Genomic DNA, 25,500 nt, shown 5'->3' with positions numbered 1-25,500 from the left:
GTCATACCTTATACAGCAAAGGGAATGTGGTTCTACCAACATTTTCTGAGCCTGGTTCTTAATTTGCAGGCTCTTCAGAACATGGGCATTCGGTTTGGGTGTTTCCTAGAGGGTACATTAATAACTCCTCCTTCCGCTCCAGTTCCAGCGGCCCCAGGAGCAATACCCACCCCTGAAGTTTGGAACGGTGCCCAATGGGTCCACGGAGAAGAATATCCGCAGCAACTACCCTGACATGCACAGCTACATGGTGCGATACAACCAGCCGAGAGTGGAGGAGGCTCTCACACAGCTCAAGGCAGGGTCAGCGCAGACTCGGGCAGTGGGGCCCCTAGAGCCTTTTGGGTGGGTGGGGGCTCATATCTGATGTCATCCTGGGGTGGTTCACCAAGGGGGCCTGGAACAGTCAGGACCGTGACTAGACTTCTTTGCTTTGTAACTTTAGACACTTGACTCAGTGCTCTGAATCTGTTTCTTGTGTGTGCAGTAAGGATCACAAAGACATCTCCTTGCTATAAGAGCAAAGTTTGGTCAGGAGTGGTGGTGCACGCCTTTAATTCCACCACTTGGGAGGCAGCTCTTGGTGAGCTCCAGGCCAGCCAGGGCTACATTCTGAGACCTTGTCTCAAAATAAACCAACAGAAAACTTAGTTAATGCACACAGCCCAGTGGCCAGAGCATTGTGGGTCTTTGTGAGCCCCTGTATTGTTATCATCAGTTCTGAACTCCGCAATGAATACTTGGATTATGGGAGGTGATTTTTTTTTTTTTAATGTTAGCTCTCTAAATCATAGAACTAAAGTTAAATCCTGTCCTCAGAGTGCAGCTCCAGAATGGCAAACCTAGTGTGGGGCCTGGTTTATGGCTCAGCAGTAGAGGGCTGGCCTGGTCTGTCTCAAGCGCTGGATTCATTCTTCAGGACTGCAGTTTCCTACATGGAGGGCAGCCGCTCTTTCCTCTTTCAGCTTGTGTTTCTTCTCTTATCCCCTTTCTGTGCTGGACAGTGGGTAGAAGACATTTCCTATTCTCAGTTACTGAGGATCAGGGATGAAAAATGAGTATTAAACACAGAAACTGGCAGGGTCACCAGGTGTTAAGAGTGGGCTTCTCAACAGGGTCACAGTCACCAGGACATCAGGTGGGCATCTGGGAAGAGATAGCATGTGTGTGCTCACGGGATAGACTCAGAGCCTTGCAAGCAGAGGACATATAGAGGCCCTGAGGCTGGTGTGGAGGGACATCTGGAAGGCCAGGTGGCTGAAGGGCATGGACTGAGAGTGAAAGGGCAGAGGGGAGGACAAACGGTGAACCCTGAGACCATCAGGGTTGGCTTTGTGCCAAAGTGGCAAGACACCTTTGCAGGAGACTAAGCAAAGAAGCCTTCAGTTTCTTGTTCCAGAGTGTTCTCCACTGAGAGACCATAGGGAAGCACAAGCAGTATGGAGGCCATTATGTCTTTTAGAACCTTCCTCAGGCCTCACCTTCTCGCTCATCCCTCAAGCAGCAGTTCTGGCTGGCTCTTACCCCTTTCTCTCGAGTGGATTGTTGAGCTACAAGAGAAGAAATGCAGTCAGCTGGCACAGTATAGGGTCAGCGCAAGGATAAAGCTCTGTACCAAAAAGTATTCACCCACCTAAACATGTAAGGGAACAGTTCTGGGGCATCTGTGGTTCCTGTACTTATAACATGGTCAACAACAAAGCAGACACACTTCGAGATTGGGTAGAACGTTAACACACTGCTCTCTGCATCTTGTAGGATAACAAGTCCAGGGAGCCAATCGTGGTGGGATTGGCACTTGGGAGGGAGAGGCAAAAGGATTGAGGGCTTAAGGCCATTCTGAACTACGTACTGAGGCCCTGTCCCAAGCAGGAGAACAAAATAGTGCTTGGCTAGCAGGACAGTTCAAAGATGCTGTCAAGGAGTCAAACTCTGTACACATTTCTGTTCTACCAAACTTGCAGTATAGACCTCCATGCTCGTTCAGTGGCCTCGCAGTCACAGGAAAGCTGTTGCCATTCTATGGAGACCGCCCTGGTTTCAAGCGTGGAGGAGGAAGTGTGATGGAGTGCAGGCTCTCCTCTTTGCCAGCCTTTGCCCTCTCAGGGACTTGTGCGTCCTTCTAAGAACCTATCAAGCGACCGATCGTAACTGTCAGGGCAACTGGGAAGACGATTATCTGAGCTGTGAATGAGTCTGTGGTCTGAGATGTAGTCTCACTGTCTGCCAGAGTCTTGCCCTGTGTTTTGGCAGTTTTTGTTTTTGTTTGCTTGCTAGCTTGCTTGCTCGTTCGTTTTTTGCCAAGCCCAGCAAAGTTCTCTCTCGTAGCTCTCCATCTCTGCCTCTCTATCCTCTCTTTCTGGGGTCACATGGACTCTGAATCCAAACTCTCAATGAGCCAGTGAGCCTCCCCTTGGGGTCTGCATTTCAGCACTTCCTTATCAGACAGCTCTGATTTGTCTCCTGGAGTGCTGTGCTCTGGCCATCAACTCCCACTGAGACACCTCCTTCTCCTTCACCCTCTCCCTGGACCCGTCTGTTATATTCATATGACAGATATTGCTGATGCTCTGGGCAGGGACCCTGAAAACTTTCCCAGGGCTCCGTGCAATGGAAAACTTGATACTTTAAGCTAGGAAGCCAGCATGGTACCCATCCTACCTTGGCAGATAACGATATATATATATATATTCACACACACACACATACATATATATATTCAAGTTAGAAACGTGGCTACATGGCTTCTTCCATCTCTTATGGCTACGAGGACTGACTGTCCTATCTTTTCCTAAAGCCGAAGCCTTGCCTTTCCTCACTTGGAAAATGCCTACCTTCCTCTGCTCATGGCTCCCAATTGCTCGGACCTCTCCTCGTTGATATAAGTTGGAGTATAGAAGTTTTCCAAATTGCAAGGATTCCCAGAGCAGAATCTTAAAGGGAATGTTCCGGTGGGTATAACCCTCGGCCCCAGGGACTCTACTCTCTGTGGTCAGGACACAGCCAGCATCTACTCCTCTGGTGTTTGTTTGTTTGTTTGTTTGTTTAGTTTGGGTCTTTGAGTCTCACTATGTAGTTCTGGCTGGCACTGCCAGAGCAAAGATATGACAATCTCAGGTACTCCCTGGCCAGCCATACTCTCTGATAGATGAGCTCCAGATACAGCGAGAAGACCTGGTTGGAGAGATTACTTAGGTAGAAGCAATTTACTAAGTAAGCATGAGGACCTCGGATCCCCAGCATCTGCAAAACAAGCTTGGTGTGCCTGTGTGCGAGACTGCAACCCTAGCACTGCGTGAGGCACAGAGACAGGAAGGACTGCTGGGGAGTGCTAGCTACCAGCCCCGCTTCAGGTTCAGTGAGAGATCCTGCCTCAAGGGAATAAAGTGGAGCATGCTAGAGAAGACTGTATTCAGTGTCTTCCTCAGGCCTCTGTGCACTTGCACAGGCACACATCAATGCAGCTAACACACACACAAACAAAAGGCAGACATTGATGGAAGACATCCAATATTGACCCCTGGTTTCTACACACGTGTGCACACACACGACCATATAAACATGTACATATAACACACATATAAGGAAGGAAGGAAGGAAGGAAGGAAGGAAGGAAAAAGAAAGGAAAGAAAAAGAAGAGAAGAAAGAGAAGAGAAGAGATGTCTTTGACGTTATCTCAGCTCTCAGGCATCTGGCCAGAGAGACATGGTCCTTCTGACCTTGCTGTTTGCCTCTGTGCTGATACCCTTTGGTTCTGGTCCCCAAGGGTCTGGCATTCTATTAGTCTTCAGGAACACCAGCAATCGTGGGTTCAGCACCAGCTGCCGGGGTTTGACTGGAGCTTGCTGTGGCTCCTGACCCACCTCGCTTCCTGGAGTTTAGCAAGTGGCTGGTGGGAGTGGGAGCAGGTTCTAAGAATTCTTCTTCTCCCTGCCTCCTTTCCACCTTGAAGCTGGCAGCCCCCAGCCCCGCCCACTGCTCCCAGATTCTCAGCAACCCAACTTTCTTAGACTCCTTTCTAAGCTGTTCTTTCTTCTGCCACAAAATAGTCTGTTTGCCTAGCACAGGGTTTGGGTTACAGTGCGGCCTCCCCGCTCCTAACAGCGGTGTGTGCCGTTCCTCCCATCCTTCTGGAATAGAGCTGGGAGCTTGAGTGTGAGTCAGAGAGTTCTGATAGCATGAAAAGAGAGGTGAGAATAATTTCATGTTGTTGTCTCCAAACTGCTACCACTCTAACATGTAATTAATCAATATAAACACTGATAGAATACCCTATTATTATGGCTTTTTTGACACAGGGTCTCACTGTGTAGCCTTGGATGGTCCAGAAGTCACTTTGTAGACCAGGCTAGGCTAGTCTTGAACTCACAGAGATCCAATTGTCTCTGGTGTGAGCCCTCACACCCAGCTAGGCTCATCACATCCGACTCTCTCCACTCTAGTTCATTCCCCTGCCTCATCTTTTAAAGCAACATTAAATTTTTATTTTTATTTTGTCGAGAATTTTACTTTTTAACTTCCATGAAACCCTTCTTCGGGGCTGGAGCTGTGGCACAGTGGTAGAGCACTTGCCTAACATGTGCTAGGCTCTGAGTTAAATTTCCAGTACCACATAACACATAAATAAGCCAAAGAAAAAACAAAGAAAGAAAAGAAACCCCTCCTCATTTTTTGTCTTCTTTTTTCCTCCACCTCTTCTTCCTTCTCCTGTCTTCTCCTTCCCCCATTCTTCTAGTTGCCCCTCCCTCCTCTCCCTCCTTCTCCTTCCCATTCTCTTGACTGTCTTGCCCTGCTTCTGACCCCACCCCCCACCCCCCAGTCACCTATAGTCTCTGGTCCCCACTGAGCTCTAGATGGCCACTGCTCTGATCCGCGCCCTGAACACTCCACCAGAGCCTGGCATTCTCTGCTCACCCCGGGACCTTTGCTGATTTAATTCACTTTCTGGAACATCTCATCAGCTGAAATGTAACTTGCAGCTCAGAAGCCTAGGAACCCAGGAAAGTGTGCTGGCACTGGCAATCCACAGCGCTGTCCTGTAGGAGTGGCAGCCATTTGTGCCCAGCGACCATCCTGGGAGATAAAAATAAACAAGTGAAGGATTTTTTTTTTTTTTTTAATTTTCAAAACAAAAAGTCCAAAAATATTACTTGGACACATCAGTACAAACATGATTTGGTTTGTATATTCAGTTCTACTTTTATTAAGCGTTATCCATCCAGAGATTGGAGGATGAAATACAGGATTTTTTTTTCTTTTAGACAGGGTCTCAGGTAGCCTGGGGTTAGCCTCTTTCTTAACATGTAGCTGAGGTTGGTTTGAACTCTTGCTTCTCCTGGCTTCTTCTCTGTAGTGCTGGAATTACTGTATCATTTTGCTATTTATCTTTCTATCTCCAAATACCTCCTTTGTAAAGCTAGTCTAGATTTTTTTTAATGACTTTTTTTTTGTGTGTGTGTGGAGTTACAGAGAGTTGTGAGCTGCCATGTGGGTGCTGGGAATTGAACCCAGCTCCTCTGAAGAGCAGTCAATGCCCTTAACCACTGAGCCATCTCTCCAGTCTCTGCTAACTTTGACTTCTTTTTTTAAATTCTTTTACCTTTACTTTCTGTGCATTGGTGTTTGGCCTGCATGTATGTCTATGTGAAAGTGTCAGATCTTGGGAGTTACAGGAAGCTGTGAGCTGCCATATAGGTACTGGGATTTGAACCGGGGTTCTCTGGAAGAACAGTCAGTGCCCCCAACCACTGAGCCATCTCTCCAGCCCCCTAACCTTGATTTTTAATTTCACCATTTTACACCCACTTCTCACAATGGAATATTTGTTCTCACATTTAAATCACAACTGTGAGTCTTACTCCTGTTCGTGTTAGGATCAAGGAAGTACCTCACAGCTGCCGCAAAGTAGAAAGTGATTTGTTTTTCCTGGAGCTGATAACCGTCCTTCCCTACCCACAGTTGTTTGTTGGGGGTGGAGCATCGAGGTTCTCAGTGCCTTGGGTTAGCTTCTTGCCAACACCTCGGCTAAGTGTGTTTTATTTTCCAAGAACTTATTTCTTTGGTCTCAGCCTTCTTTTTGTTGGTAGTGTTTTTTGTTGTTGGTTTGGTTGTTTTGTTTTTAGGTTAAGGCCTCACTGTAGTAGGCCCTGGCAGGGCTGGGACTTTCTCTGTAAACCAGGCTGGCCTTGAACTTTCAGCCTAAGCCTCCCCCAGGCTGGGATTGCAGTCATGCTCTATCGAAACGCCTGGCACTTTTGGTCTCAGAATTTTTAGTGTTCTATAAATTCCGCAGTAGGGTCTTTTATAGAACCCTGCTTATGTTTGATGTTGCAGTATCTTATCTTCTTCCTCTGATGATAATGATCATAATATGTCACCAGTTTGCCTTCTCCCCATTTATTCTGGTATTTTTAGTGATATCAACATTTATTCTGTACATTTGGGAGTGAAGGTGAAGAGAAATGGTGGCAATGAGCCCGTGAGCTGGGTTGCTGACCACGAGCTCTACCCTGGGTTCATCTGGACCTTGTTACACATGCACGCATGCGTGCAGGCGCACACACCAGCATGCATACTCACGTACACGTGCACACATATACATACATGCATATGTGCACACACCCTTATTTAATATAGAAAGGAACAAAGAAGGAAATGGTTGAGCAGGACTGGCATAGGCTTTGATAAACCCCCAATGATACAAAACAGAAAAGGCTTTGATGTGTCCATTCCTCCCTCCACCCTCACCAAAGATCTGTTGGTGCTGTTGCACTAGGCAGTGGGCTGAGCCCTGCCTCAGCAGTGAGCAGATCCAAGCCCTCTCTCGGGCATCCAGACTAGCACTCTCCATGTGTAGGAGCCAGCCATGTGTGGTAGAGCAGCGTGTTCCTGCAGTGGGCGGAAGGTATCAGACTGGTGTAGTCCAGCAAGACATCCCTTGAAAGTGGTTGGTGTCACTCAAGATGCAAGAACAAATAGCCACACATGGTCACCACAGTGGCCAAGAGAAGACTGTCATTTCTCTGTTGAGACAAGGTCTCTTTATGTCACCCTAGCTGGCCTGGAACTCACAGAGATCCACCTGCCTCTACCATCCAAGTGCTGAGATCAAAGGTGTGCACCAGCGAACACCCATCACACCTATAGTTATGGAGGCATTTTCTAGTTGGTGTTAAGTTGACAAAACAAAACCAGGAGATCCCTTCATGGAACTTAAAGTCCAGTGGAGGGAAACGAAATACAAGCTGGGTAAGATGTCAGGGTGTGCTGCAGGTGATGTGTGCTGACAGTATAAAACGGTCAAGTTTGGGAAGCCTGTGGAGAGACCTTCAGGATTAAATAAGGGCTCCAGAATTTTCTTTCGAACAAACACTCGGAGGAAGTGAGAGACTGAGTTGGGCTGCCGTCTGGGGGCATTTCCACAGAGGGAAAGGTAGTACAAAGATGTGAAGGCCAGTGTGGCTGGAACCAGGTAGCAGATGTCCCACGGCACAGGACCTCTAAGCATCAGCTGACTGGTGGCATAGAGAAGCAGGACAAGGGGGAGCTGAGGAGAGACAGGCACTGGTTAGAATGTTGGCTCCTTCTGTCCCCAGGCTGGGAACAAACACTCAGGAAAGCAAGGGTAAAGGCAGGGCAGCCTCAGTTTTCAATCTACAATCTGTATACACTCCAGCAAATGCTGTAAGGAATGGCTGGGGTTTCTGTTTGTTTATTCTATTTTAAACAGGTTTGCTGTGTGACAAGACTTTTCCTGGGGAGACACAACACACAATCTACTCACCATAGGCTGCCAACAGCAAACCAAAGTACAAACACCACCAAAGTCCAACTTGGTGAACCAATGAGCTTCACTGGGTGCTCCACAGGACTGAGTGAGGAGTTGCTTACAAGGGCAGACGTGACTCAAAGACAGCTGCATCACCAAGGCCCACTTCAGCATGGGTGACAGTTCACAAATGCTAGGAACTGAGAGCACACTGCACTGCCTGCAGGCAGCCCCACAGGCTGGAAAGTGACCTTCCAGGTGCCTCAGTTGGTCCAAACCTCTCTTGGCAGCTCAGCTTGCCATTCTTCCAGGCCACCAGTCTCCTCTCACAGTCTTCTTGGCAGCTCAAGCTCCTTCTTCCTGAGAGGGACTCTTAGCTTTTAGTGCTTACTCTGACAGGCAGGTGCCTAATGATCTGGTCAGTTTTGGGGACTTCCTGAAGCTAGTTTGAGTTGTTTACCATCCTGCTGAAGGAGTTTCTTTGAGAAGTTTGTTATACAGCACTCCATTCACCCTTCCATAGCCACCACCCCACCCCCTCTTACATTCTTTCTGCCCCCTCATCCACAATGATCCCTGAGCCTTAGAGGGGGTGATTATAGATGTCCGTCCACCTGTGGCTAAGGATTAGGCCACTGTGCCATAGTCTTGGCCACTTGCTCTCAAGAGAGTCACCAATGTTTATGAGTTGAATAAACACATGTATCTTTCCAGAGGATAGGCAGGAGAAAGAACATCCTGGACTAGCATCCCATGACCCACAACAGATAGTGGGTTACAAAGATGACCTTGGTGACTCTCTCAGAAAGTCTGTGGTCATCTGTCAGGAAGGTAAAGTGTCAGGAAGATACTAATGTGAAACACAAGCAGGCTCTAATACAGCATGGAAGGGCTCCATCTGTTTGGATCAATTTGCTCCTCTACAGATCAAGGTTGGGTGTCCCGGCCCGCACTGCTGCTCTGATCTGAGAGTCAGTCAACAGGGTCTACAAAGAGAGAGAGAATGGGGATAGAGGGGCAAGAGACATGAAGAATGGAGACAAGACAGAGGGTCTGACCAAGTCTCATTTATTGAAAGGAAAGCCTGGATATATATATATATATATATATATATATATATATATATATATATATATATATATATATATATATATATATATTAATTATATAGCTGGGGGCACTAAACAGCAAAACAAGGTATGTGAGAAAAACAAGATGTTTATCAGAGTGTACTCAGCTGTTGTGGGTTGTTGAAAAACAAGTCTCTTGTCAGGGTGTATGGCTCGAGATGGCTGCAAAGATGGTAGCCGCTTTCTGCTAGGAGTTGGCTCCCAACACATTGGGTACACATTACAGATAGGAGGCGCTAACTTAATCATCTCCTGTGACCCTCAGTCATTCTCTCTGAACCATGACATTTACATATCCTGGAACTTTCCACAGAGCTTCCTGGCATGTCTCCACACCTGATAAACTCAGTGGGGCTGGCTTAATCTGCTCAGACCTACTCAGAGCCAAAGGTGAATGTGTTCCACCGGCCCCCTGCACCTACTGCCTCCCTGGGTCAGAGTGGCCCTGGGTTGGACCCCATTCATACCTGGCGGTTGGGGAATCCTCTGGCTGGGAAAAGCATCTCCACCCCAAGGATAATGTCTGCCTGGAGGGAACTGTACCCTCCTTAGCCTGGAGTTACAACCCTGGGCCAGGCTAGCCCACCTTCTCCTTATTGTTCTATCCTCTGGGAGCTGCTCCTCAGGACACAAGTCCTGCAGCAGCTCCTTAGCACAAGTCGGTTTCCCCTCAGCTTTTCCCCTTAGGAACTCCAGTCTCCCCACGTTTGTCTTTAAGCAACCTAGACAGACCTCTTTCCTCTGCTTGACCATCTCTCATCTCCTGGGCTGCACTCTTACTTAAGGACACACTCCTCATGTGCTCATCTGAGTCCCTGGGATGGGACAAAACCTGCCCTACTTTTTAAAGAGCTTGCCCCACCAAAGCTGCTAAGGCTCCATACTGACCCTGAGGTCCTGGCGGGATCACCCTTTCCCTTAACACCTCTGTAAACACAGTTCTCTCTGGCCAAGTGAACTGGGGTTCAAGCACAGCTTCCCTTACTCCTAATTCCCTCTGCTATGCTCCTCCAGCCTGATATTTATGGGGACTTCGGACAGTGATAACTAACTGTCCCCAATGGCTTTCCCGTGCCAGGCCATCAGGACTGATTTCCCTCACACACTCTCCAGCTACACAGCCTTTGCCTTAAGGGGGGATGGGGAGGTACAGGAGTCAGTTTTTCTGCCTCCATGGCAGCCAGACTGACCCCACCAACGGCCATGTCCCACAGCCTCACAAGCCTCACAAGCCAGGTTCTTTCATTGCTTAAGTCGTCTCTAATTCCAGCAGCTCAAGTCCTGAGCATTTCCTGCTCATCCTAGTTTTCTCCATCGCTGATTCTCTCTCTTTTCCTATTAAAGGTTGGACCTTCAGGGTATCTTCTTCTGCTTTTACGTGTTCTTCTCTTTCTCATTCTCTGAATCGCCCCATGGCTTGGATCCCAGGAAGGGCTTTTGAGCATGGGCCTAATTGTTTTCTCTTTTCTTCTTGTCCCCCAAGTCCTAGGCAGCAGCAAGCCAACACCCCTTCCCCTCCTCCTCCCCCTCATCCTCTCCTTTAAATTACTCACCAAATCAGAAGGTATCATGGAGGATGCTAGCCACATCTCCCCTTCTGTTGCAATTGCTCCTTTGCAACAGTAAATTCCTGCTCGGCCTCAGGTGCATTTCTAACTACAGGACGTAGGCAGGCAACTTCTGCGGCTGCTTGCCAAAAGCAGTATCAGCCCCTGTGAGCTAATCATGAAGACTGCAAAATTTCCTCTACCCCTTTAACGGTTTTTAGGGCATCTCTGTATTCACATGGTTGGACCCCACTCCTCAAGCTGGCATGCCACCACACAGCACACAGATGAAGAGTCCATCCTGGGATTCTTCCTACAGAGCCTCCCAATAATGATGGCTCAGCCTTAGTGGCATGTCTCACTGCAAGAACCATGCAACCACTGTCATAGAGGGAAGGCACACTAGCACATTGCACTGGCATGTCCTCCCCAGGTGCTGCTCCCTTAGGCTGCTCAGCCAAGGCTGCATGTCTCACTACTCACAGCCAGGACCATGAACTCACACCTCCCCAACTTATCTTTGTTTCTGCCCTGTTCTTGATCCTGGAGAGACAGAACACATGTCTACTCACCCCAGAGAAGTATCCCATGACAAACAAAATATGAATACCATCAAAGTCCAACCTAGTGAACCAATGTGTTTTATTGGGGTTACTTACAGGAGTATGGGTGAGGGATTACTTACAGGAGCAGAAATGACTCAAAGACGACTGCATCACCAAGGCCCACCCGAGCAAGAGTGACAGCTCACAAAGCTGGGAGCCTGGCACACACTGCACAGCCTGCAGGCAGCTTAGCAGGTTAGAGAGTGTTCTTTCCATGTGCCCCAGTTGGTCTAAACCTCTCCCAAGCAGCTCAGCCAGTTTCTGTTTCTTCCAGGGAGGTCTGGTCTCAGGGTCTTATTTGCAGCTTGGCTTCTCTGAGAGGGACTCTCCAATTTTATTGATTAGTCTGGAAGAGAGGGGCCTAATGAATCTAGTCAGTTTCAGGGACTTCCTGAAGCTATTTTGGGCTGATTGCTTTCTGCTTAGTTTCCACATAGAATGGAATATTTCAGCCTCAGAGAAAACTGTTACACACAGGTACCCTCATACAGCTTAGGCTTACCTCAGACTCACTGCAATTCTCCAGTCTCACCTTTCCAAGTGATAACAGAAGTGAAGCACCTGACTAAAATATGAATTTGTTTTTACAATGGTGTGGATTGGCTTTGCACACTGCTAGGTGCTTTACTGTTGTTCTATTGCTGTGAAGAGACACCATAACCAAGGCAACTCTTACAAAAGAAAGCATTTAATTGGGGAGTTTGCTTACAGTTTTAGAGAGTTAGTTAGTCCACGATAATCATGACACAAAGCACATGGTGTGCCACCAGGGTAGTAGCTGAGCTCTTCTGTCCTGATCCACAGGCAGCAAGGAGAGAGAGAGGGACACTGGGGCTAGCCTTGGCTTTTGAAGCCTGAGAGCCCACCCCCACTTGACTTAAGTGCTCTAACACTGAGTCATGCCCCCAGCCCCTCACAGAAAAATCCTAGGCAGACTCCCTATCTACTGAGCTACATCTCCAGCCCAAGGTTGAATTTAAATAAAGATTTATGGAAGAGGGGTTACAGATAGTAGCTGAAGGAGGGGAGCAGGCATTAGGTCACAGAACTGAGCACATAATTAAAATGAGTGCTGGGGGTGCATGGGGAGTTGGCCTGTGGTTAAGAGCACCTGTTCTGACACAAGGCCCAGGTTCTGTTCCCAGCACCCACACAGTGGTTTATAACCACCTGTAACGCCAGTTCCAGAACCTGTAGAAGAGACCCTCTGCAGGAACTGCATGCATGTGCTGCACAAACATGCAGGCAAAACACTCATACACATATAACAATAAAAAAAAAATCTTAAAAAACAAAACAAAACAAAAAAAAAACAAGTGCTAGGCCTGAGATACAGCTCAGGGGTAGAGAATTTGTTTAGCTCCAGGCTCTTGGTTCCATTAGGAGGAAAAAGTAGAAAGTAGGTGCTGTCTGATTCCACCTCTTGAGACTCCTCCACCCTTTCCATCTCAGGAGCTTTGCCTTGTAGCTTTCTCTCTCTCTCTGAAATGCTCAAGTCCATCCCACGCATTACTGCAGGAAGACACCAAATTATTTCCACGTAAGTGTGGAGAGCGATTCCCTTTTTTGCCCTCAAGGGCATTTTCCTAAACAAAGAGAAACCGAGAGAGAGAGATTACAGTTTACCTACAGGCAGAAGTGCCTACAGGCAGGGGAAAGATGGCTCTCAGATGCCAGCTGGGATCCCTCTGCCAGTAAAGGATTGAGGGAAATATAAGAACCCAGAACACTAAGGCTACACTGGGGATCTCAGTCTCCAAGAAGAAGGGTAATTCTTTGGGCTTACTAGCCTCTACCTCAACCAAGTCCTTCTTTGCTTTGGCTCTATCACTTCAATTCCAGGATCTGCTTTAGTCGGTGCCCCCAGCAGAGGTGAATGCACAGGCAGACTCAGTCCTTTATTTCCACACACACAGGGCATTTATGCATGAGAGTCTCTGAAGATTAATATGGAAGGATTTCTATCAATTGACAAGCTAGGGAGTGTGATACAGTTCATGGGCTAGGAGAGGCTCTAAACGGTACACACACACACACACACACACACACACACACACACAATTTCCACTATTTCTTCCCGGAGGCCCCTTCTTCTGTGACCAGCGTCTAGTCATGTCTTTATCTTGCCTTCTCTCAGGTCTGTTCTATCCAGTAGTATTTTAGTTTTCAACAAAATCAAGAGAATATCTAAAATTCTATCTTCTCCCCGTCACACTGGCCACATTTCAAGGACACAAGAGCTGTATGTGGACAGCGGCTGCCACGTCCATGCACAGGCTCTATCTTGCCGTGGCAAAGCGTTCTTTTGGACAATTCTAGACAAGGTAAAGTCCCTCCCTCTTAGCAGTTATCTGGGAACTGCAAGAAACGTGAGCAGAATTTTACTCCAGTATCTATGCCATTGAAAGAATAGACATGGAAGGCAAGCCTAGGGTGATGTCCTGTCATCTCTGATACTCAAGAGGCTGAGACAGGAGGATGTGAAGTTTAAGGCCAGTGTCATCAATCTTGCAAGTCACCTGTTTCCAAATAAAGTAATACTGGGTCTGAGCCCACAGCTCAGTCAGGAAAGTTCTTGCCTTCCACACACAAGGACCTGAGTTCAATCCTCAGAACCATGTAGAATGCCTGGAGTGGTGACCCTGGTGCCAGGACATCTGAGACAGGCAGTCTCTGAAGTTTTCTAGCCAGACAGTCTGGCCTACTTGGTGAGCTCTAGGCCAATAAAATGTCATGTCTCGTTGGGCATGGAGGTGCACGTGTCCAATCTCAGCACTCAGGAGCCAGAAACAAATGGATCTCTGAGTTGCAGGGTAGCCTGGTCTACAGAGTGAGTTCCATGTCTCAAAGGTGACTGGTCCTGAGGCTGATACTCAAGGTTGTCCTTTAGCCTCCACACATGCACATATGCACCTACAAACAACTGAGCATGCTCACATGTATTGGAAAAAAAAAAAGTGGAAGGCCCCAAGATAGCTCAGCAGGTAGAAGGACTTGCTGCCCAGGCTGAAGCCCTGAGTTTAATCCTGGTACCTATGTGGTAGAGTGGGGAAGGACCAACTCCTGCAGGTTGTCTTCCAACCTCCATGTGCATGCCATACCCCTCCACACATATATAAAATAAAATTTATATAAATTTTAATGTAACTCAGTAGATGCTTATGTATCTATCATATATAGGCCCTGTATTCCTGTATTCAATTCCCAGTAGCACAAAAATAAAGTGGGTTAGAGAGACGTGAATATAGCTTTTATAATATTTATTTTATTATATGTAAATATAGCTGATGGAATTGCCCTCTCTGAGGCTTACCTCCTCCATCTGCTAACCTAGGCCTAGTCCTGGAAGCTTCTAACCTCTGTACAATCTAATCTAGGCCTAGAATGTTTCCAGCCTCTGAGACTTACAGTGAATAAGCTCACCCTTTCTTGTTCTTTATGAACTCTGGTTGGCTGGTTCAACTCAGCTGTTGTGGCTCAAACTTCTCTCCAGGTTAACTGCTTCAATCTGGCTTCTCTGTTTTTCTCCTGAATTGCTCTGTGTGGCCTCAAACTAACTTTAGCAATATGTTCTGGTCTTCTGGCTCCTTCTCATTCTCTGGTCTGTTCTGTTATCACCTGTGTCTAGCTTCTTCTCTCTGCAGCCTGTCTCTATGCCAGTGCCCCAAGAAATCTGCCCCTTCTTTTTTCCTCTCTGCATTGCTCCCTTAAGTAGCTTTCCTTTCCTGTTCTCATGAGACTTGGGCGTATCCTATCCTGTCAAATCTTTCTCTGATTCGTCACTTTGTCTGCCACTCAATTAGACATCACCTTCAAATATAGGTGCTTCCTTCTACTAACTAACTTTATCTTCATTGTTTGGAATTAAAGGTGTGTATTATAGTCCTGTGGTCTAGCCAGAGGGATTAAGGGTATGTGTTAAGGGGCTGAGCCACACCACAACTAAAAATAGGTATTTTCAGTAAACAACACAGGGGATTCACAGTGTAATCAAGTATTCTGCAACAGAGAGAAGTCTCAACAGTTTCAAGTGTGTACTTTGAGGATCTGAGTTCAGTTCCTAATCGTCCTTCTGGCCTCCCCAGGCACCTGCATGAACATACAATATACCCCTCATACATGCAAGTAATTAGGACACAGTGGTCTACAGAGTGAGTTCCAGGACAGCCAAGGCAACACAGAGGGAAAAAAACAAATTAGTATCTTCTTCGGAAAAATACAATGAGGATCAAGAGCCTGCTCCCTTGACAGTTACAATGGCTGTCATTTCTCTGGCAACCCTTTCCCACCAGGCACTATCACTTCTGCAAAAGCTTGGGCTTGGTGGTATTTAGAATAATGCTTGTTTTACCAATGTTGAAAAGAGGCACAAGGAATATCTATCTGCTCGGGCGATCCTGGGTTCCAGGTTACCGGTGAGAGGTGTTCCTGGAGTGCTGTGAGATCATCTAAATGAGACTGGCTCTGTCCTTCAGGAAACTGGACGCCTTCATCTATGATGCAGCAGTGCTCAACTACATGGCCCGCAAGGATGAGGGCTGCAAGCTGGTCACCATCGGCTCCGGCAAGGTCTTCGCCACCACTGGTTATGGCATCGCCCTACACAAGGGCTCCCGCTGGAAGAGGCCCATCGACTTGGCGCTGCTGCAGTTCCTGGGAGACGGTGCGGCTATACTGGGCATGAAGTACTACTCTGGAGAGGGGAGGGGTGGCCCTCGGTCCTGGGGAGGAGGGTCTTCAAGAATGGAAGGGGCTGGGGCCTGGACTCTTATCAGAGGAGAGTGCGCTGCTAATAAGTGACTCTGACCCCATCCTCAGATGAGATTGAGATGCTGGAGCGGCTATGGCTTTCGGGGATCTGCCACAATGACAAAATCGAGGTGATGAGCAGCAAGCTGGATATCGACAACATGGCAGGTGTCTTCTACATGCTCCTCGTGGCCATGGGCCTCTCCTTGCTGGTCTTCGCCTGGGAACATCTGGTGTACTGGCGCCTGCGGCATTGCCTGGGGCCCACCCACCGCATGGATTTCCTACTGGCCTTCTCCAGGGTAGGAAAGGGAGTGAGGAAGCAGGAGAGGCGCCTTCAGAGAAGGGGAATGGGAAAGTGAGAAAGAGGCTTCAGACATAACAAATGGGGGTCTCGGGCAGGGCCCAGTGCACAGGGAAGAGGTAGTGGGTGCAGACAACCCGCTGACCCTTCCCCCATCCCTCACAGGGTATGTACAGCTGCTGCAGCGCGGAGGCTGCTCCACCGCCGGCCAAACCCCCGCCACCGCCGCAGCCGCTGCCCAGCCCCGCATATCCCGCCGCCCGCCCGCCCCCTGGTCCCGCACCCTTCGTGCCCCGAGAGCGTGCAGCCGCCGACCGCTGGCGCCGGGCCAAGGGCACAGGGCCCCCGGGGGGCGCAGCGCTAGCCGACGGCTTCCACCGATACTACGGCCCCATCGAGCCGCAGGGGCTGGGCCTCGGAGAGGCGCGCGCGGCACCGAGAGGCGCAGCGGGACGCCCACTGTCCCCACCCACCACACAACCCCCACAGAAGCCACCACCTTCCTACTTCGCCATCGTGCGCGAGCAGGAGCCGGCCGAGCCCCCCGCCGGCGCTTTCCCCGGCTTCCCATCTCCGCCCGCGCCGCCCGCCGCCGCAGCCGCCGCCGTCGGGCCGCCACTGTGTCGCCTGGCTTTCGAGGACGAGAGCCCACCCGCGCCCTCGCGCTGGCCGCGTTCTGACCCCGAGAGCCAGCCGCTGTTGGGTGGGGGCGCGGGCGGCCCGAGCGCTGGTGCCCCGGCCGCACCACCGCCGCGCCGCACCGCGCCACCACCGTGCGCCTACCTGGACCTCGAGCCTTCGCCTTCGGACTCCGAGGACTCGGAGAGCCTGGGCGGAGCGTCGCTCGGTGGCCTGGAGCCCTGGTGGTTCGCCGACTTCCCCTACCCGTATGCCGAGCGCCTCGGGCCGCCGCCCGGCCGCTACTGGTCGGTCGATAAGCTCGGGGGCTGGCGCGCTGGTAGCTGGGACTACCTGCCCCCGCGCGGCGGCCCCGCGTGGCACTGCCGCCACTGCGCCAGCCTGGAGCTGCTACCGCCACCACGCCATCTCAGCTGCTCGCACGACGGTCTAGACGGTGGCTGGTGGGCGCCTCCGCCTCCACCCTGGGCCGCAGGGCCACCTCCCCGGCGCCGGGCGCGCTGTGGTTGTCCGCGACCGCACCCACACCGTCCCCGGGCCTCGCACCGTGCGCCAGCCGCCGCGCCGCACCACCACCGACACAGACGCGCGGCCGGCGGCTGGGACCTCCCGCCGCCCGCGCCCACTTCGCGATCGCTCGAGGACCTGAGTTCCTGCCCGCGGGCGGCCCCCACGCGCAGGCTCACCGGGCCCTCCCGCCACGCGCGCCGCTGCCCGCACGCTGCGCACTGGGGGCCGCCCCTGCCCACAGCATCGCACCGGAGACACCGGGGCGGGGACCTGGGCACACGCAGGGGCTCTGCGCACTTCTCCAGCCTGGAGTCCGAGGTATGACGCGGCTCCGGCCCCCCCAACCCCGCCGCCCCCTCGGTCAGCGCAGGCCACGGCCCGAGGGGGGCGCGCTAAGTGGACAGGACCCTCATGGGTTGGGAAGGACAGAAACGGACCTGGCCGGACCCCGCCTGGAGCAGCGTCCTGCACCCTCCCCCTCGCCTTGGGGGAACTATGAGCCAGAGGGGACTTGGTCGCCCAAATCTCACCCATCCTGAGAGCAAGGGGGCGTGGTTCTTGGAGCCCACCGACTCTTTTTTTAAACCCGAAAAGGGCTTTTTAACGTCACCTGATTGGCGGGAGGTGTGGGGGGGTCACGCCGCGCCCCACCCCTACGCTCCGGGCCATGGCCCTCACATCACTGTGCAGCTCCCTAGCTCCAGACACACCTCTCGGGGAGCCTGTTTTTAACCTTTCATTCATCAAGACTCAAAACTGTGAGACGCGTATGCCAAACTGTGACTCCAGACCTTGGCCCCGCCACACAGAAACCCCTGACCCCAGACTGTGACTTCCAACACCTAAAATGATCATCTGACCCCAGACTGTGCCCCGACCAGACTGTGACCCTCATGTCAGACCTCGATGACCCGTCCTTTTAGATCCTTGTTGGCTCTAACCTATGACCTCTCCACGAAAGTCCTACCTTCAACTGTCTCCCCCACTTATCTACCACCCCAGATACCACTAATCACATCTCCAAGTCCAGCCCTTATTTGTGACCCTTCAGTGATGACCCAGCAGACACTCCACCCAGGTCTCCTTTCCCAGATTTCAGCAGGGTCTGAGGCTGGGCTGAGAGGAGGGTCTGGGAGCCCACACTTGACCTTTCCTTCCCTCTCCCACTCCTACACTGCAGTGTTTGGAATAAAACCATGTTTTTACGCCTCCTCAGTCCAAGCCTGAGTTCTGTGTCTGTCTCTTAGGTCCCTTCAACTTCTCTGGGGAAGAAAAAAAAAAAAAAAAAAAAAAGGAAACTGAGAACTAAGTCCATAGGGAAGACAGTCAACAGAAACTGGGCTGTGGTGTAGCAGAGGCGGGCTGTTGCAACATTCACAACACCCTGGGTTCAATCCCCAGTCCTAGAAAACAGGAGATTGGGGAAAGCACAATCAACCCCCAGGAAGTGGCAAGAGTTCAGGGGAGAGGGATGGAGAGGTGACAGGGCAGAGACACCCCCCAAGAGTAGTGGTAAAGATAAAAGATCCACAAATTAGGATCAAATCTAGAGACTTATTCTTAAGACTACTGGCAAAAATGGTTCAATTGGTTATTTTATGCAAATGGAGAGTGGCCAACCCACATCTTGAATACCCTTAATCTCATCAGTGAGGATCTGTTTTCAATATTTCATTACTCCAATTAACCAAAACTCGGGTGTACATGGGTAGATAAAGAGAGCTGACTCAGTTGTAGCAGCAGCCTCAAGAGAGACTTTCTGATTAAGTGCCTGCTGACCAGAGCTGCCATGGGAATGCCTGGTTGGAAAATGGACTGCCCTGGAGGATAGATCCAATCCACTAACTTATACATAATGTCCAGCCTGTCTACCCTAAAGCATTTTGAAATAATTTAAAGCCATCATAACAAGGAGAGAAGAAATCGGCCTTAACGGTCCTCGGGGAATAGAAGCCCAGCCTCCTTGCCAGTAAGTGCTCGTTTACATACATGAATAATTAACCAAATAGAAATACAGCTCTGGGAATGAAAGATGGAAGATGGAAAGGGCTCTGAAGCCGAGGACTCCTGTAGAACTACAACTCCCAGAAGGTCTTGCCACTGCTGCGCGGAAGAATTCCCCAAGGTCACGAGAAAGACAAAATTGCTCTTAATATCAGTTTCTCACTGAGCCAGGACACAGCTACTTGGGGCGGCCATATCTCTACGTATCACTTTCTTATTGCTGGTTCACAGGTTTCCAAGGTAACAGTACAGTGGGACGGATCTTAGACGGTGGTAGGTGGAACCCGGAAGTGACGCTCTTACTTCGCGTCTGGGGGAAGAAGATTCGAAGATGGCGGCGCGCAAGGGCCAGAGGCGCACATGTGAAGCCGGGGAGCCCATGGAGGCTGAAACCTGTGACCCAGGTTCCGAAGGCCCATCCCAGGTCTACCTTCCCGGCACAGGGCCGCCACTGGGCGAAGGGGAGGAGCTGGTAATGGATGAAGAGGCCTACGTGCTTTACCATCGTGCGCAAACTGGTAGGCGGAGGGCCCTGACTCTTGGGTCCAGAGAAATGAAAAGCCTCACTTGGATTCTGGGAGATGAAGGGGCTGGAGTCTGAGGATTGTGACCCTGCAGACTGCCGGCCTTTGTTGGAGGTGGAGGCCGAGATCCCAGTATCTGGTTCCTGCTCTGCAACTCAAACTGTTTCATCTCTCCATCTATTCTTAGGCGCCCCTTGTCTCAGCTTTGACATAGTCCGAGATCACCTGGGTGACAACCGGACAGAGCTCCCTCTCAGTCTTTACTTGTGTGCGGGAACCCAGGCGGAGAGTGCCCAGAGCAATAGGTGAGATCCAGGACCTTTTCAAGACATCCTCAAGGACCCACGAATTAGGGCTCTTTGCTAATGCCAGACCTAAGAGTCTGGGTCCCCAGCCTCCTTCCTCCCTCAACATCCCGGCACTCAGTTTCCAACTCATCCTTTGCTTCCCCAGACTGATGATTCTTCGGATGCACAATCTCCATGGGACCAGGCCGCCACCCTCTGAGGGCAGTGATGACGATGAGGAAGATGAAGACGATGAAGAGGAGCGGAAACCTCAGCTAGAGCTGGCCATGGTTCCCCACTATGGTGGCATCAACCGAGTTCGGGTACAGTCTTCCCAGGGCCTTGTTCAGCATTCTCTACAGCGAACCTCTCCTCCAATAATCAAATGTTCAGCACCTCCTCCTACCCCTCAGCTTCTCTCTCTCTCTCTCTCTCTCTCTCTCTCTCTCTCTCTCTCCCTCTCTCCCTCTCCCCCTCTCCCCCTCTCCCCCTCTCCCCCTCTCCCCCATCTCTCCTTCTTCCCCCCTTTCCCTCTCTCCCCCCTCTCATTTTCAGACATTCTTACTATATGAGCTGATAAACAGATAATAAAGCTGAAACAGCTCCTGATTGTGGTGTGAAATGTAACGGTTTTACTTAGCTATTGTTTAGGAGCTGAGGCAGAACAGAATGAGTCCAAAGGCAGCTGAGTGGTAGAGCACTCACCTCAAGTGTGTAAGACACCATAAAGCACCTTATGATCAGGTAGATGAGCCAGAAAAAGGAGATGGTTTACAAGGGGCATGTAGAGCAAAATTTGGCCTCCAGCTAGGCCTGTATCTGTTACATTATTGCTTCGCCTCAGGTACTATCCTAACCAGAGAAGATTTAGCCTGTAGACAGGAAGCTCTGGGTCCATGAACATGGCGTATTAGTGGAGAAGGGAACAAGAGAAAACTTGTAAACATGTAGTTTGTTACAAGATGCTAAGTGTGGTGGAAAAAAAAAAGTAGGGTAAGGGTGTTCCTAAGGTAGAGCTGCTTTTGTAAATGGTGAGTTTGAGGAGGACTGGGTAAGTCGGTGTTCTTAGACTAGAGACCCACAGCAAGTGCAGGTCTGTTTGTGGAAACAGATTTGTGGAGAAGGAAAACAAAAGTGCTAAGACCCTGGAGTGCACCTGGCACACGTGGTTTAGAAGTCTCAAGGAAAACTGGAGACCACTGTGTGTGGAGCAGAATAGACAAGGGGGACAGTGACAGTTGTGGAGGGTGAGCACCCGAAAGACTGGTTGTTTTGCCCTTGTGGGCTAATGTAAGACTTGGGTTTTGACTTGAGGAGAAGTTAGGAATAAGTAGAGGACGCTTGGTCTCGTACTTGTTTTAAGAGGCTCCCTCTAGCTTCTGTGTGGAAATTGGCTGCAGAGAGCCAAAAGTATTTGATTACATAAGGGGCAACTCACAGGAAGGATGGCATCGGCAGTGGCCACAATACAGGTGGTTAGAAAGGTTTGAGGGGTGCTTCAGTGTAGGTGGGTGTGAGGAAGAAGACACAGCAAACATAGGTCTCAGTGTTTTAGACCTAAGGTGAATGTCTTAGTTAGGGTTACCGTTGCTCTGATCAGGTGCCATGACCAAAAGTAACTTGGACAGGAAAGGGTTTGTTTGGCTTACACTTCCACATCATTGTTCATGACCAAAGGAAGTCAGTACGAGAACTCAAACAGCAGGAATTTGGTGGCAGGAACTGATGCAGAGGCCATGGAGGGATGCTGCTTACTAGATTGCTTATCATGGCTTGCTCAGCCTGCTTTGTTTCATTCTTTTTCCTTTTTCATGTTTTCTGTTTTGTTTTGTTTGAGACAGGGTTTCCTTGTATATTCTGGCTGTCTTGGAACTAGCTCTGTAGACCAGGCTGGTCTCGAACTCAGAGATTTGCCTGTCTCTGACTCCCAAAGGTGTGCTCCATCACTGCCCAGCCAACCTGTTTTCTTATAGAATCTAGGACCATCTGCCCAGGGATGGCACCACCCATCATGGACTGGGCCCTCCTAATTAACAAAATGTCCTGTTGCCTGCAGCCCTACATTGTTGAGTCATTTTCTCAACTGAGGCTCCGTTCTCTCAGATTGCTCTAGTTTATGTCAAGTTGACATAAAACTAACCACAGTGAGATCATCAGAGGAATGTTGTCTATAGTAATAGGGCACTTTAAGGATCTGTAGTGATTGTAGAGGTGAAAGGACGGGAGAGCCAGGCCCTAGAACCCACAGTGTTTCAGAACCATTGTCTAGAATACCACTGGGAGCTTAAGCTTTGTCCTCTTGCTACTTCTGTTCCCAGTACCAGGAGGTACCCTGGCCAGCAGCTGGTCTGGAAGGTTGCAGTTTCCTCTCACAAAGCTGTTTGGGAATTATGTTTGTCTGCAGACATGCCAAGGTTATAGTTCTGGGGGTCTGTTGTTCAACCTTAGGCCTCTCCTCTCTTTGTTTTGTGTACCCCTCTGGCAGGTATCTTGGCTGGGGGAGGAGCCTGTTGCTGGAGTATGGTCAGAGAAGGGCCAGGTGGAGGTGTTTGCACTGCGGCGGCTCCTGCAGGTGGTGGATGACCCTCAGGCCCTGGCCATCTTCCTCCGTGATGAGCAGGCCCGAGTAAAACCCATCTTCTCCTTTGCTGGCCACATGGGAGAGGGCTTTGCTCTTGACTGGTCCCCTCGGGTGCCTGGTGAGTTTGGATTTTCTCATGGTTCAGGGAGGATGGGTCGTAGGACTTTTGGGAAGGCAGGAAGTGCCTTTGCCACCAGGTGGGTAAGATGGTTTCCTGACCCTTTTCCAGGCCGCTTGTTGACTGGTGACTGTCAGAAGAATATCCACCTCTGGACACCCACGGATGGTGGTTCTTGGAATGTGGACCAGAGGCCATTTGTGGGCCACACACGCTCCGTGGAGGATCTGCAGTGGTCACCAACTGAGGACACGGTGAGGAAAGGCTGGAGGCCTAGACATGTTGGTCTGATGGGGATGAGGGCAGGCTAGGAACTTGAACCCTGGTTTGGGAGAGGAAGAGGCCCAAGTTGGGCTCTGATGCAGACAAGGGAACAATGAATGAATGGCAGTGTAGTCTTTGGGTGGAGCATCTTTCCAATTCAAACTTGTTCGTCCCTACTTAGGTGTTTGCCTCCTGCTCCGCCGATGCCTCCATTCGCATCTGGGACATCCGAGCAGCCCCAGGCAAGGCTTGCATGCTCACCACAGCCACTGCCCATGATGGGGATGTCAACGTTATCAGCTGGAGCCGCAGGGAGCCCTTCCTGCTCAGTGGTGGGGATGACGGGACCCTCAAAGTCTGGGACCTGCGACAGTTCAAGGTATCTTCCCAGCTGGGCTCCTAAGGGCTTCTAATGCCTCTGGGCATTAAGTCCTGGTGAGGAGGCAGGCACAGCAGGATGTGAGTGTGAGCAGAGGGGTCACTCCCTCAACCCTGTGCATCCCTCCCTGCTTCTCTGTTTTTGTTCCTGAGTCTCTTGAGCACCCCATACATCTGTCTGCCCTTTCACACTTGGTCCTGCCTGCTTTCTCGCTGTCTGCACTGGGAGGTAGGTACCCAGTGTTTTTGCCCCCGCACCAGCTGGGCAGTGCAGAGACTGCAACTTTTGCCCATTTGGCATAGACACAGCTGGCCGCATAGCCCATGGCCTTGGACTGCTGGGAATTGTAGTGTATTTTAGTCTGCTTTAGCCCTTGGACTGCTGGGAATTGTAGTGTATTTTAGTCTGCTTTAGCCCTTGGACTGCTGGGAATTGTAGTGTATTTTAGTCTGCTTTAGCCCTTGGACTGCTGGGAATTGTAGTGTATTTTAGTCTGCTTTAGCATTAGTTGGGATTTTGAGCCCCATTCCTTCCTTATAGGGAAGGAAACTACAACACAGAACAGGAGCAGAGGTGACGTCGCAGCTAAGTTAAGAGTTGTCTGTAGAGCTGAGCAGTATTCTAGGCAGGCAGAAGAGGCAATTCTGGTCTCTAGAGGAAGCCAGGACCTGTCCTGGCTCCAGGCCTTCCCTGCAGCATCATGATGTCAGCCTCTTCCAGTTTCATCAGTTCTGTAGAGTCATCCTGGGGAAGCTTCCAGAGGGAGGTGCAGTCCTCCATGCCAAACAGCCCCAAGGACTTCTGTTCCTAGCGCCACTTCTTCTAACATAAGTGCTGTCTTTCGGTAGCATCGGGGAGCTTAAGGGAGCTGTTCCTGTCTTAAGGCTTCAGCCTTAAAGAACAGCCAAGCGTGTGTTGGAAGGACCACCCCTCTGTTCTTGTTATAGGCAAGGAATACTGAGGTGTGCTCAGGGACATGAGGGCCAGGCTCCTGTCACCTTGTTAGGGGGCTAGGTTATAGATGAAAGCTCCCAGCAGCCCATGGACTACAAGTCATCTTACCTCTGTCCTTTCCCTGTGTTTCTTTCCTGGGCTCTGGCTTTGAATGGGTATAAGAGGGGCTTCTGAGACTGAATGTCTGGTACTCATACTGAGGCTTGACTCCTACACTCTCTCGTAGTCTGGCTCCCCTGTGGCCACCTTCAAGCAACACATGGCCCCTGTGACCTCTGTTGAATGGCACCCTCAGGACAGTGGGGTCTTTGCAGCCTCAGGTGCTGACAACCAGATCACACAATGGGACCTGGCAGTTGAACGGGACCCAGAGGCAGGTGAGACAGAGACAGACCCTGGGCTGGCAGCACTCCCCCAGCAGTTGCTGTTCGTGCACCAAGGTGAGACTGACCTGAAGGAGCTACACTGGCACCCGCAGTGCCCTGGGGTCCTGATCAGCACTGCCCTGTCAGGCTTCACCGTTTTCCGGACCATCAGTGTTTGAGGTGGCCAACACTTGGCCTCAGGCCTTGCCTCTACATGGGAACTGGATCTGTTAACTTGGCAAGGATCATTCGGCCTCTAGACTGCACCTCAGAAAGGAAGACTTGTTCAGCTGGCCTATGTGGAACAGAAGTAATGGATTCTACTGACCTAGTATCTCTAAGGATTTGGATTGACCCTTGGCTCTGCCTTACACCAAAGACTAAGTTCAGGCAAAGATCCTTGCCTGTCCGAGATATGGCCTCAGGATGAGATTTTTGTCAGTGTTGACTCCTGGCTTGACCCCAAGAACCTCTGACCCAGGACCTAGTTCTGGGTGTTGATTGACTTCAAGAACTTTTAAGGGTTTTGCCATGGCTGGGCCAAATCTGGGTCCCAGTGGAATTTAATTCTCTCTTTGCCTTCTGGCCAGTTAGATTTGGTTGAAATCCAAGTTGGGAGCCATCTGGGGTGCCCTCCTGTGCTGACCACTATTGTCCTGGAGGAGGGTCTGGGGCTTCTGCTGCAGTAAAGAGCCACAAGGCCCCGAACACCAAAGCACCAGTCCTTTGAGTTCCTTACTGTGAGAAGCCTAGTGGTGGTAGGGAGGGATTT

General features: G+C 50.4%; 2 protein-coding genes and 1 long non-coding RNA gene across 6 annotated transcripts in view; 2 read left to right on the top strand and 1 right to left on the bottom strand.

Moving 5' to 3' along the window:
* The window catches only part of Grin2d (glutamate ionotropic receptor NMDA type subunit 2D), a 36,711-nt gene extending 17,079 nt beyond the window's left edge, over nt 1-19,632 (top strand). For 3 of the 4 annotated variants that reach the window (XM_076934280.1, XM_076934285.1, XM_034499781.2), the window contains 5 exons: nt 143-303; nt 15,526-15,713; nt 15,869-16,101; nt 16,269-17,570; nt 19,488-19,632. In XM_076934280.1, coding sequence (XP_076790395.1) covers nt 143-303; nt 15,526-15,713; nt 15,869-16,101; nt 16,269-17,570; nt 19,488-19,523 — 1,920 coding nt within the window. In that variant the 3' untranslated portion in view covers nt 19,524-19,632. Of the gene's footprint in view, nt 1-142; nt 304-15,525; nt 15,714-15,868; nt 16,102-16,268; nt 17,736-19,487 lie in introns of those variants that run through there. The other variant, XM_034499790.2, reaches the window with a different exon arrangement.
* On the bottom strand, nt 14,296-17,024 carry LOC143442374 (uncharacterized). The gene is made up of 2 exons (XR_013110499.1): nt 16,887-17,024; nt 14,296-16,134 (listed from the first exon to the last, which is right to left on the bottom strand). It is a non-coding gene; the product is annotated as an uncharacterized LOC143442374 (long non-coding RNA).
* On the top strand, nt 19,588-25,443 carry Grwd1 (glutamate rich WD repeat containing 1). The gene is made up of 7 exons (XM_034499753.2): nt 19,588-19,774; nt 19,968-20,085; nt 20,234-20,390; nt 22,553-22,766; nt 22,878-23,020; nt 23,212-23,409; nt 24,590-25,443. Exons 1-7 carry the CDS (start codon nt 19,588-19,590, stop codon nt 24,905-24,907), a joined length of 1,335 nt encoding a protein of 444 aa, XP_034355644.1. The 3' UTR covers nt 24,908-25,443.
* The last annotated feature ends 57 nt before the right edge of the window (nt 25,444-25,500 follow it).

The sequence above is a fragment of the Arvicanthis niloticus genome, chromosome 1, assembly GCF_011762505.2.
Source record: "Arvicanthis niloticus isolate mArvNil1 chromosome 1, mArvNil1.pat.X, whole genome shotgun sequence".
NCBI lineage: Eukaryota > Metazoa > Chordata > Mammalia > Rodentia > Muridae > Arvicanthis > Arvicanthis niloticus.
The sequence above is the reverse complement of the archived record's forward strand: the minus strand, read 5'-3'. Positions and strand labels throughout refer to the sequence as shown.